The sequence below is a fragment of the Etheostoma spectabile genome, chromosome 16 (assembly GCF_008692095.1).
Source record: "Etheostoma spectabile isolate EspeVRDwgs_2016 chromosome 16, UIUC_Espe_1.0, whole genome shotgun sequence".
In the NCBI taxonomy this organism is placed as follows: Eukaryota; Metazoa; Chordata; class Actinopteri; order Perciformes; family Percidae; genus Etheostoma; species Etheostoma spectabile.
The window spans coordinates 15,098,875-15,110,269 of record NC_045748.1 but is presented as its reverse complement, the minus strand read 5'-3'; the positions used below and the strand labels follow the sequence as shown (position 1 = coordinate 15,110,269).

Genomic DNA, 11,395 nt, shown 5'->3' with positions numbered 1-11,395 from the left:
CCAGATAATACCTACACATCCCACATGTCTTAATTGGAAAATGCTTGATTCATAAATTGGCTTTATACTGAATATCCAAACGTAATAGAGCTGACCCCGAATAGTTGAATATTCGATTGTTCATCTCACAGCATGAAATGAGAATCATGTCATTTTGGCTATATGGGGGTGTTCAATGGATTTTACGTATACTATCTGTTTTCTCCCAATAAGCTAATATACCGCATATTATGATATAAATATCAACATAGTGTTGTAAATAAAAATGTGCAAAGAAAGCTTTTAATAAATTGATTTTAATATCACATTCATAATTCTAGTGGAATATGAGTTTGTCTGTAAACGTACTCACTTGCAACCCATAGTTATATTGATCTACCATATTTAGCAGTTGGCACGCCTTGCTTCAGATGTGTTCAAACATCAAACTTGACTTACTGTATATTGGCCTTGAATATATTTTTAAATTACGTCCCTACCAAAGCTCCCATCTTTTGTGAAGCTCACAGTAATTAGCTTTTGTCTTGACTATAACTGAAAAGTAAAAGTTATTTTGGTGATTTTTATTTTTTATAAATAATAGTTTATCAGAATCATTTGTCATTATAAATTATTCTGATAAATATTTAAAAAATAAAAACGGGCTGTCAATCATGTTAGAAGTGTTGGCGTTGCATAGTTTGTCCACCAGAGGGTACTCTACAACATCCTTGTTGGCAACTGATTTTGTTTTTGTTAGTGTGACTATAGTTTCATATCTTAAGTTTGTATTTTTATACATTTTATTTATCAGAACTTTAATATATTTTGATGATTCTCTGTTCTGTTGTGACAAAACAAATTATCATATTATTTTAGTGAAAATGTATAAATAACTAATATTAGATAAATCTGTTTGTTTTGTAACTTGTTTCTGGAATTTTTAAAAATATATCAAATTTCTAAATTTGGCCTTAAAATCCTTTATCGGTCGGACTCTATTTTCTAACTACTACGTTGAATCTTGTTGAGCTCAAGCTTTGCCACCATTGTTTTTCTATCTAGCAGTTCTTTTCTGCAAATGCTATCAATTTGACAGTTTTTCTTGTCATATAGTAATTCTTTTATATTGATGCAACAACAATTTGAGTGCTAATTAGTCTTTGTTAGTCTGTTAGTTATCCAGTGCTGCTTTAAGATGAGTGTGTTCTAACATAAACATTGTTTTTTATTTTTCCTTAATCAAACCTGCACTGGTTAACTTGTTTATCTGTTTGTGTTGGTCCAGACGTTTTTTCAATTCCAAATTCTGTTATTTCAGGAAAGTGAAACAAAAAAATTGCTTCTGTTACAGAACAAAATCTATGTTATCAATGCTGGAAAGAGTTTCAGGCCCTGATGACATCACTGATCTTACTTTGTTTCTGTAGTACCAGCATTACAGTGGGATTGATTTTGACTCTGAGCTTCGACTGCTGATCCATCAGAGCTTGGCAGGGGGCATTATCGGGGTAAAAGGGGCCAAGATAAAGGAGCTGAGAGAGGTAGGACAGAGTCCAGATTAGCAGGAGCCTCGCCATGATGCTCTGCACCAACATATTTTGTGAGCTGCACAACCAATAATGACATTATACATGGATGGATGGATGGTAGCAAAGCAATCAAAATGAATTTGATTGTTTGGATACAAGTCTTACATTTTCTTTTTTTCATGCACTAGAACACCCAGACCACCATCAAGCTGTTCCAGGAGTGTTGTCCACACTCCACTGACCGAGTTGTCTTGGTGGGAGGAAAACCAGAACGGGTCATTGAATGTATAAAAGTTATCCTGGAGCTGGTGTCAGAGGTCAGTTTACATCTCTGAGATCTGCTGAAAGCCTCAACATACTTTATATAGTCATGTGTTTCATGTCATGCAGACGTGAGGAGAGTTATGACTAGAGGCTGAATTCCATAATTTTAACTTGATAAATTGTTACTGAAACCTTAGTCTATATCATGACCTTCCACTTCCGGGATTGCCCCCTTTGCAGTTAGAAAGTCCGCTGTATGTTCTTTTTTTCCGACCAGATTTCTGTTACCTTCTCTTTTCTTTGTTTTGGAATTCTAAACTCCGATGGATTTATGAGGACTATGGTTAACTGCTCCCAAGATTTCTGCAGGGTGAATCCAGACAGTTATCTAGACTCTGTCCAATCGGATTTTTCTGTTGCCTGGCTAACGCAACCTTTAAACATATACCTTCCACCACAACAAGTTCCTTCCTGAGACTGTTTTCCAGCGGCACCGGGGCTCTGTGCAGCACTTAGCGCATCCAATGACTAATTGGTTTAAAGAAATGTCAATCAACCAGAGCATGTTTTTCTCCCATCCCGTCTGGCTAGTCCTGTGTTGTGTGGACTAGCCAAACCCTCCTCCGCAGCGTTGTGGAGGAAGGTCTGGCAATGCGAGACTATGGAAACCTCAACAGCTTTAAAGAGTATTATTGTCTGTGTGTTTTACAGCTAATTTCAAGTTATTTCAGAACAGAGCAGACTCTTACAATATTATTAATTTCCTTTGCCTTCATTTTGCAGGCGCCAATCAAAGGTCGCGCCCAGCCTTATGACCCTAATTTCTACGATGAGACGTACGACTATGGCGGTTTCACTATGTTATTTGAGGAGAGAGGCAGACGACCCATTGGTGGCTTCCCCATTCGTGTGCGTGGGGGCTTTGAGCGCATGCCCCCGGTTCGTGGCAACAGACCTGTACCTCCCTCCAGAAGGGACTACGATGACATAAGCCCCCGTCGGGGTCCTCCACCTCCGCTGAGCAGGGGTGGACGAGGGGGCAGCCGAGCACGTAATCTGCCTCTTCCCCCACCACCACCGCCAAGAGGAGGGTGAGGAGGGGCTCTTTTACTGTGAATGCTTTCACACCTTTAACCTGTTTGGTTTGTTAAAATTAACTCTGGTGCATTTGCCCTAGTGGTTTGGTTCACAGTGACCATACAGTAACTAGCATTCATGTTATATTAAGGTACAAAAGGTCTTTTCCCCCCATTTGTCATGTATTGTATACAAAGCTCAGTGGCAGTCTTGACTAGGGGTGTGATGAGACACCCAGCTCACGAGACACAAGATTGGGTTCACGCGATCAAGACAAGATTTTAACACTATTCTGAAAGAAACTTCAATGAGGATATAAGACAGGAAAAATAGTCCTCCTATTCAATCAAAAGTCACAAAATGGAAAAACAAGCACTGAAAGGTTTTACCACAAACTCAAATGACTGGCTTCTTTCCTGTATAACTAACAGTTACTTATTCCATATGTACAGTGAAGAGAGAGAGAGAGAGAGTCTCTTCACTCAGAGAACCAAGGTTAGAACATAACTAAGCGTTTTTTGGCGGGGAGAACGGGCTCAAAGATTTCCTATGCTAATTTCGAGGTCAGACTCATCCGTCATGCTGGCTGCTGATCTGCACTTTTACTGATATTGCGAGACACTTTTTAGATCAACAAGAAATCTTGTTATGTTTTGATCTTGTGGGATGAGATTTTGTCACATAGACAACAAATATTCTCCAAAGGTGCAAGCGTGATTTTCTTTCAGCCACCAACATTTGATTTTCCCACCTTGATCCAGCGATGAAGATGCAAATCTGTCCAATCATTGACTTACCTATTAGTGCATATGACTTGCTCTTGGTTGGTTTGTAAAAATTCAATGAATATGAACAAGACCTTTCTCTCTAAAAGGCAACAAATCATTTTTTTTCTTGGTCCGGACCAAATAAACCAAACTACAGGTGCAAAAGCACTCTTGGATACACAATTGTTTACATACAGTTAGTAATTTATATTTTGTTTTTCCAACACGCTTTCCTTGTCTGTCATTGTTTGCAGGGGAGACAGGTTCTCACATGGCAGCTATCACGGCGGCATGGATGATAGACCAAGGTGAATATGGAGCAGGATTGTCAATAATTTAATTTCTCTCAAAATCAGAGCAACTGATATCAGTAAGTTGTTAAGTAGCAGAATGTCAACCCACCAGCCCTGATTCAGAGCCTGATCACAGGTCATCTGTAAAGTCTGCATGTCCATTCACAGCTTTCTAAATATCAGTCTTAACAGCACTGACCCGCTTGATACTGTAGTGTTAAAGTGACCTCTAGAGTAGAGAAACTATATTAATGCATACCTTTTTGTCTGTAGTGACAGAAGAGGCCGAGGAGGAGACCGTTATGACAGCATGGTGAGTGCCGTCTGTGTTTACAGGTGCTGCTGTATGTTTGTAGCTTTCCTAGTTGTGTGTAGTAGTTTGTGAATTATGTTTCAGACAAGGGGATTTGAATTCATTTTTCTGATTGTAGTACAAGCACAGAGCTATGGACACCGGGCTGCTTTTTCACTGTGCATGCACACTGATCGGGGCCTGTTGTTGCCTGGCAACAGTTGTCTCCGTGGTTACCACAGTGCAGCTGAGTACGTAGTCCAGAGATCCACCAGGCTAGCAAATGAACTTGAGCTGAAACCAAAGCAAATCCTGAACAGGCTTCCTTCAGTTGTTAGCTGCAAGCAAATACTTTCAATAAGAAGGTAAAGAATACATTTGATCAGATAAACACCAGTAGATGTCAATGAATTCTTGAGATTTAAGGACAAACGTGATGTGCTTGAGACCAGCATAGTATGAAACATGTATCTTTGCTTTTAAAGCACTCAGATATTTCTCATCAAAATGCAAATTTATTTTTGTAAAAATACTGAAATACAATAAGATTGCTTTAGATAATAAAATAAGCTCATCATTTTTATTCATCTAAAAGCTTCACGAAGGAACATCTGGTTTAATGTTTATGCTCAAATAACTTCACAAAATGTTTTGTCTAAGTTGTCATTATATGAGATATAATGTGTAGAATGTTGAGAACAGAAATAAATGTAATCTATTTTGGAATAAGGCTGTAACAAAAAAATGTGGAAAAAGTGAACCGCTGTGAGTACTTTCCATATGCACTGTATTTAGGGTGTGACCTTGCTCTCATTGTCACCGCTTTATTAACCAATTGAATAGTTGATGGCTTTATTGGGGTAAGGAAAGCTTTTACTGTGCATTTAAATGTTCTAAATTTTAACAATTCATTCTTTGGTTAAAGTATTGTGGTTCACTATCATGAGCTATGTCTATAAAGAAATTGGTACATCCCAGCTTGTTTCTCCTTTTGCTCTAAAAAAACCCCAAGTAAAAATCAGTTTTAGTATTTTGACTCAGTACTCCAGTTAACAGTTCTCTTCCAGGTATTAAAATCTGTTCTCATTATTCCATCATTAAAACACAGACTTTGTATGTTTGTGTTCTTTCCCCCTCTTAAATCGGTCCTGAAATGCAGAGTGGAGGTGAATATGGTGAGTGTTTATATGTTTTCATTGGGAAAAAAAATCATGTCTTTTTTATTTATTTATTTATGTATTTTTTTTTATTTTATTTTTTTACTTTGTTCTTTAGCCACCATTCATTTCAGACACTATGTAGGGGCAACCATAGGCTGTGCCATTGGTTTTGAAGTCCACTGTTCATACACTCAGTGACCTCTTTATTAGGTACACCTGTACAATCTAACGCTGCCCAGTAAAACAGCCACTGCTATAACATCTGTCCTTACAAAGCTCATAATGGTGTGTTTTTTTATAACATTTTTAGAAGTGTGTAAAGTCAACTACATGTTTATTACTGAGCTCATAGTCAAACGTGCTGTTGTAATGGACTTTATTAAATTATACCTCCCTGTTTACATACTTAAGGTGGGCAGCAATGCTAATTTTGACCTAAATGCTATAAAATAGATTTAATTAACTCCTCTATGACTAGTGTAGGCAGGCTTTCTGGCAGTTTATATACAATACAGAACAGTTCTGATTTTAATATTTGGCCCACCTTATGTATGTAAATAGAGAGGACAAAATGCATTCAACTGTACAAGTGTACCTAACAGTGGACATGGAGTTTATAATCTAAACCATTAAAAACACAAAAGTAAATGTTTGATTCCTTTTAATGTTGTAAAATCTGTCAGGTTGCCTGATCACTCATGTTGTTTACCCCTTTTAAACATGTTGTAAATCTATAGCTGCAGGTTTTGACATGACACATCCTAGGAATTCAGTAAATAAACATTTTATATAAATAAAAACATAATTTTCCATATTACATATGTCCGACCACATTGAGGGAAAACTCATTTGTCTTGGGCATTTGCTCTTGTCTTTGTCCCTGTGGTATATTTTCATTTTTCCCTTTCTTGTTTCCTTTCCAATGTTTTCAAAGACAACAATTCTTCCTGGGAGCACTTTCAGTCCGGTGAGTGTGGAGGGATTATTTTTGCCAGTGTCTTAGTACCTTACCCTTATAGGATCATTTCTTCTTGTTGCATGCTTAAGTTAAAGACAAACTCACCTTAACTGTTCTTTCTCACCTCTGACTTTAGGTGGCAGAGGCTCATACAGTGATATTGGAGGCCCAGTCATCACAACACAAGTCACCATACCAAAAGATGTAAGTAAGACATCTTTAGACTCTTGCAGTTAAGAATGACAGAAATACTTTTCACCCCTAAATCTCCTTTTAATTGGCCTGCGTGGTGGTTCTGCAGCTGGCTGGCTCCATCATCGGTAAGGGCGGCCAGAGAATCAAGCAGATCCGCCATGAATCTGGGGCATCCATCAAGATTGATGAACCACTAGAGGGCTCTGAGGACCGCATCATCACCATCACAGGAACACAGGACCAGATCCAGAACGCCCAGTACCTGCTGCAGAACAGGCATGTGCTCCTGTGACTCCCCAAACAACTCGTCTCATTGGAGCAGTGTGTTCTCCTCTGATGGCCTGTAGGCTCGTTCACCACTGGATGGAAGTAAACATTTTTTTTAGTTGCTGCGTTAAAAAGTTTACTTCGACTTAACTTTATTGTACCCAATGAGTATATTTTTTGGAGCCAGGTGAAACACACAGACTTATAATAAAATACATAAAACACATAATAATCTTGTCGTCCATTGTTGCTGTTATGTTAATTGTACTAAACGCCATATACTGTATTTACTATTCCAACTCCCTCCTACATTTTTAGACCAGTTGACCAAGATCAGTAACAAAAACTGACCACCACCAGAGAGATGCTAATTTTGTATAGAGTTGAAACAATTAATCGACTAAGCGATTTAATTGATCAAAAGAAACTGAATTGGCAACTATATTTTGATAACTCATTTTAATAATCTGTGAGGATCTGCAGCTTGTTTTTTTTTCTCTTTAAAATGTAAACAATGTTGGGCTGTAGGTCGGAGAACACAAACCCTTTAGAAGGTGCCACCTTGGGCTCCGGGAAATTATACACTGCCTTTTTCACTATTTTGTGACCTTTTTTTTTAAATAGACAAAACAATAGGGCTGGGCTGCATGGCCAAAATCTTCAATTCTGATATAGATCATTTCATATCTCGATAACGATATATATCGCTATAAAGCATGTTTTCTCCTAAATAGTCTATATGAAAAAAAACATGGTAAAGACTTAGTGTATACTCCTGTTTGAATTAAATACTTGACAAAGTACTGAGAAATGTCTAACTTTATTAAGAACTTAAGTGCAAAGTGAACATAACATGCAAGGATCAGACTGTAAAGCTTCATCCAAATGATGTAAATGTTTATTTCACAATAGAAACAATATAGAAAATATTTGATAGACATTTTTATATAGTTTTTATGTTTTTTAATGTGTCAGATGTCTATAAAATAAAGTAGGTAACTGGGAGATTAATTGATAATCTAATTGCCCTGATTGTATTAAGCTTATGTGCAAACCTGACTTTTTACTGAAATCGGTGTTCTAAGATAAATATTCAAAGGTTTTTACATTATGCCAGAACATAAGTGTGTTGAGCTTTTTCCCTTTCATCCCTAAACGGCTAAGCTGGTCTCAGCAGTCATAATGCTTCTTGCAGACATCATTTATTTTCAGACTTGACCTTGGCATGCTTTTCATAACTTACAGTTGTGCTCAACATTTAAAAAAATGTCTCACAGTTTGCTTTACAGCATTAACAGCTCCTGACCCATGTCACATTCAGTGCCCTTACCTTCGTCTGTCTCTTATTTCAGTGTGAGGCAGTACTCTGGTCGGTTCTTCTAGGAAGAGGGGAAGTGAAGAAGAGTGAAGCCATGCCGCCATACTGTTTCCTCCTCCTATTCAGAGCCTACATTCCTCTGCTTTACCTCCTCCCCTCGCGCGCTACACCATTGATCTACAAATCACAATTTTTATTTAGAGGCATTTAAAAAAAAAAAAAACAACGTTGACAGCAATGGAGTCAGCGTGTTTCTGTGCTGGTGTAATTCTTTTTATGAGACTATTGTGCCGTCATTGGAGTAAACTCGTGTGATAACAATTAGTGTTGTGAGCTGCCCTGGGCCCTTATCTCCTTCATTTCTATACAGCATGCAGAATGTAATCTTTTTGTAAGGAACATTATGTGAGGATTTTTTTCTCTCAGCTCCCCCCAAATGTTAATGCACATTCTAAATAAAGATGCATGGTTTCAGAATGGTTAAAGAACCATTGAAATAAACTTTAATTTTTACATAATATCCTTTTCCACTTTCAAATGAAGTGCTTTTTGTAGGATTGGCTTTAATGGAGTTGTTTGACATTTTGATTAATATGCTTATTTGTCTTTGTGCTAGGCTAACCGGCTGCTAGCAGTAACCTTCGTTAACGCTGTGGTAGGCAATTTATTTTTGGCTTTACTGGGCAACATGTTCATTATAATCTCTCGGCATATTATTTAAATGCACCTTATCTGGGCTCTGTTTTTAGGCTTTAGAAAACTAGCTGTGACTGGAGACTTTGATCTATCACAGGTCATTTCAGAGAAAGAGAGCGTTCCTATTGGCTGTTCTGCACATGCATTTCCCAGGGAAACCTGGAGCTGCAGGCAGAGGTCTCACTCAGATCCTGGCTTTTTTGGCATTCTACACACTGCACCTTTAACTATCAGATATTGAATAAGCCTATTTCCTAAGATGTCATACTTTTTCTTTAAGTTGGGATAAATGTGCCAGTGTGATATAGCAAAAAGAACATTTTAAAGATTTTTTTGTTTTTCTTAGAAAGACAGAGCTGTATGTGTGTATATATATATTTACATAGAAACAGTAATTTAATGAGTGGTTAAGTTACTTGAGAGCCATAAGACTGGTTTGTTTTTTTTTTCTGTAATTTGCTTTAGTTTCTGCCAATTGTGACTCGCTGTAATGCAAACCTCAATTTGTGATCTGTTTGATCCATTATTATTGCATTAGTGTTTTCAATTTAAAAAACAGTTTGGAAGCATTTTTAACGTTCTGAATAGGCTCTTGGGTGCCGTTTGAAACGGGGAGCATACAGCTTTGTGAGTTCATGAGTCGTGTTTTCTATCCGGTCATATCTGTATCTCTGTGTCTGATTATCTGTAGTACCTGCAGGTGTTTGGTAAATAAAGTATGTGTCACAGTTGACTAAGTGTGTGTTCTACTTTATTTCAACGACGGATGAGATATGATCTAGTTCTGGTAGTAATTAGTTGTTGGAATTTGTGCCAGCCTGTTGCTCTATTTCATGCATCCGTAGTTTACAAGTTAACGCCGGAAATTTGTTCCCATAATGTAATAGTGAAAGCCCACACACACGATTTCCCATCAAAGCGCAGCCCTCTGTCACATGGTGCACTGTTGTTTCTTTACCCAGGATAGCGAACGGGACAAACAAAACTGGACGCAAAGGAAATATCACCGAGCCTCGTCTTTACAGAAAACCTGACGTGAGCATCCTTTTCTTTGCACTGGCGAATGACTTTTTCCAATTGTGTTGTTTTGTAGCGCTATGAAGTAAAACTCCGCCATATTCAGCCCACCACGCCCGGAGCACAGAAACCAGGGAAGACTCGCTGCTTCACTCTTGTCTTCTTAAGTTGTTGCACAAACTTAATGTCCTCTTTACAGGAGTGGAACAAGGTAATACAAATAGCCTAGAGAGTAACGACTTTACACTTCCTTAAAATTTATATTTGTTTCCACCTCAGGAGAGAACTGTTGGCGCACGCAGTGGGAATTCTGGAGGGGTTAATTAAAATATATTGACTTTAGGATACTCAGGGGGGGTTTATTTCTTGTATTACCAACGTTATGTATGTGTCTGTGCCTTGGAAGGTGACGTGTTATCCAGGACTAATGACTCTGAGCTCCGTTGGGGCTTGCTGCCTCAGCCCAGAGGCCAAAGAGGCTCGCAGGATCAACGACGAGATTGAGAGGCAGCTCCGCCGGGACAAGAGGGACTCGCGACGGGAATACAAGCTCCTTTTGCTCGGTGAGGGACAATGAAGTACAGTTTTTCAGTAAAACTAAGCCTATTTAAACCGTGGTAGAAGAATTTCGATTCTCTGTACGGAAGTAAAACAAGCATTATCATGTTCGCCTACTACAAAAATTGTACTCAAACTTATAGAAGTGTTCACAATGGCATGCACTTAAAGTATCAAAAGTAAAATTAGTTTCACTTTCAGAGTGTTATCGTAAATATATCATTAGATATTTTGTGTTTTGGGATTATTATTATTGCTGCATTATGTAAGGAGCATGTTGAACATTGCTTTGTAACGTACAGTTGGCTATCTCAAATATTTGATATACTGTATTTGTTAGTTTTAATTTTAAGAATGGATCCTTTTGCGTGATGATCAGGCCTATTGTTTTGTATGTCTTAATCTGTAACTAGGTAACTACGGTAAATCTGTTAAATCAATGTAGTGGATTAAGTACAATATTGTATATGTAATATAAAACGACATAAAATGGAAATACTCAAATAAAGTACAAGTGCCTCAAAACGGTAGTAAACTGGACTACTCCAACAGTATATAAAGTCAGGTTAGCTCCATTAAGAAAACTGGACAACGACGAAATACTGCTTACCTTATTAATCAACAAGTAATAGTAAATAGATGTAGCGGTGTTTAGTCACAGTACACCCCACCAAAGAAAACTGTACAGTAATACCACAGTGGGTGCAAACATACTATCATCATTATAACCAGTAGTGTAACATGGATTAGAATCCTTTACTTTAATTTGACACACCACATTATGCCAGCTACATTTACGAAAAACAAATGAAAGTAAATGTACTTGTGCAGGGAAATCCAGATGAGAGTTATTGAATAGGCTACATTATTAGATTGTTATTACTGATGCATTAATGTGTAAACTGCATTTGACTCTTAGCTATTTGAGGTGGAGCAAATTTCCGATATTTTATTTAGTTTCTGATAGTTTCATCTGTAACGATGAATCATATTTTATAAATGTAACTTGTACCTATAGTTGT

The 11,395-nt window shown here is 37.7% G+C and overlaps 2 protein-coding genes across 12 annotated transcripts in view; both read left to right on the top strand.

The window, feature by feature from the left end:
• Positions 1–11,395, top strand: part of hnrpkl (heterogeneous nuclear ribonucleoprotein K, like) — a 34,927-nt gene that overhangs the window by 6,505 nt on the left and 17,027 nt on the right. For 6 of the 10 annotated variants that reach the window (XM_032540431.1, XM_032540432.1, XM_032540436.1 and 3 more), the window contains exons 7-16: positions 1,410–1,523; positions 1,700–1,828; positions 2,559–2,866; positions 3,874–3,927; positions 4,186–4,225; positions 5,364–5,379; positions 6,299–6,331; positions 6,459–6,526; positions 6,624–6,793; positions 8,137–9,529. In XM_032540431.1, the coding sequence (XP_032396322.1) occupies positions 1,410–1,523; positions 1,700–1,828; positions 2,559–2,866; positions 3,874–3,927; positions 4,186–4,225; positions 5,364–5,379; positions 6,299–6,331; positions 6,459–6,526; positions 6,624–6,793; positions 8,137–8,167 (963 nt within the window). In that variant the 3' untranslated portion in view covers positions 8,168–9,529. Of the gene's footprint in view, positions 1–1,409; positions 1,524–1,699; positions 1,829–2,558; positions 2,867–3,873; positions 3,928–4,185; positions 4,226–5,363; positions 5,380–6,298; positions 6,332–6,458; positions 6,527–6,623; positions 7,014–8,136; positions 9,530–11,395 lie in introns of those variants that run through there. The other 4 variants (XR_004335775.1, XR_004335776.1, XM_032540439.1 and 1 more) reach the window with 4 other exon arrangements.
• Positions 9,605–11,395, top strand: part of LOC116704803 (guanine nucleotide-binding protein G(q) subunit alpha) — a 12,310-nt gene continuing 10,519 nt past the window's right edge. The window contains exons 1-2 of one of the 2 annotated variants that reach the window (XM_032540450.1): positions 9,605–9,833; positions 10,222–10,378. In XM_032540450.1, coding sequence (XP_032396341.1) covers positions 10,243–10,378 — 136 coding nt within the window. In that variant the 5' untranslated portion in view covers positions 9,605–9,833; positions 10,222–10,242. Of the gene's footprint in view, positions 10,027–10,221; positions 10,379–11,395 lie in introns of both variants that reach the window. The other variant, XM_032540449.1, reaches the window with a different exon arrangement.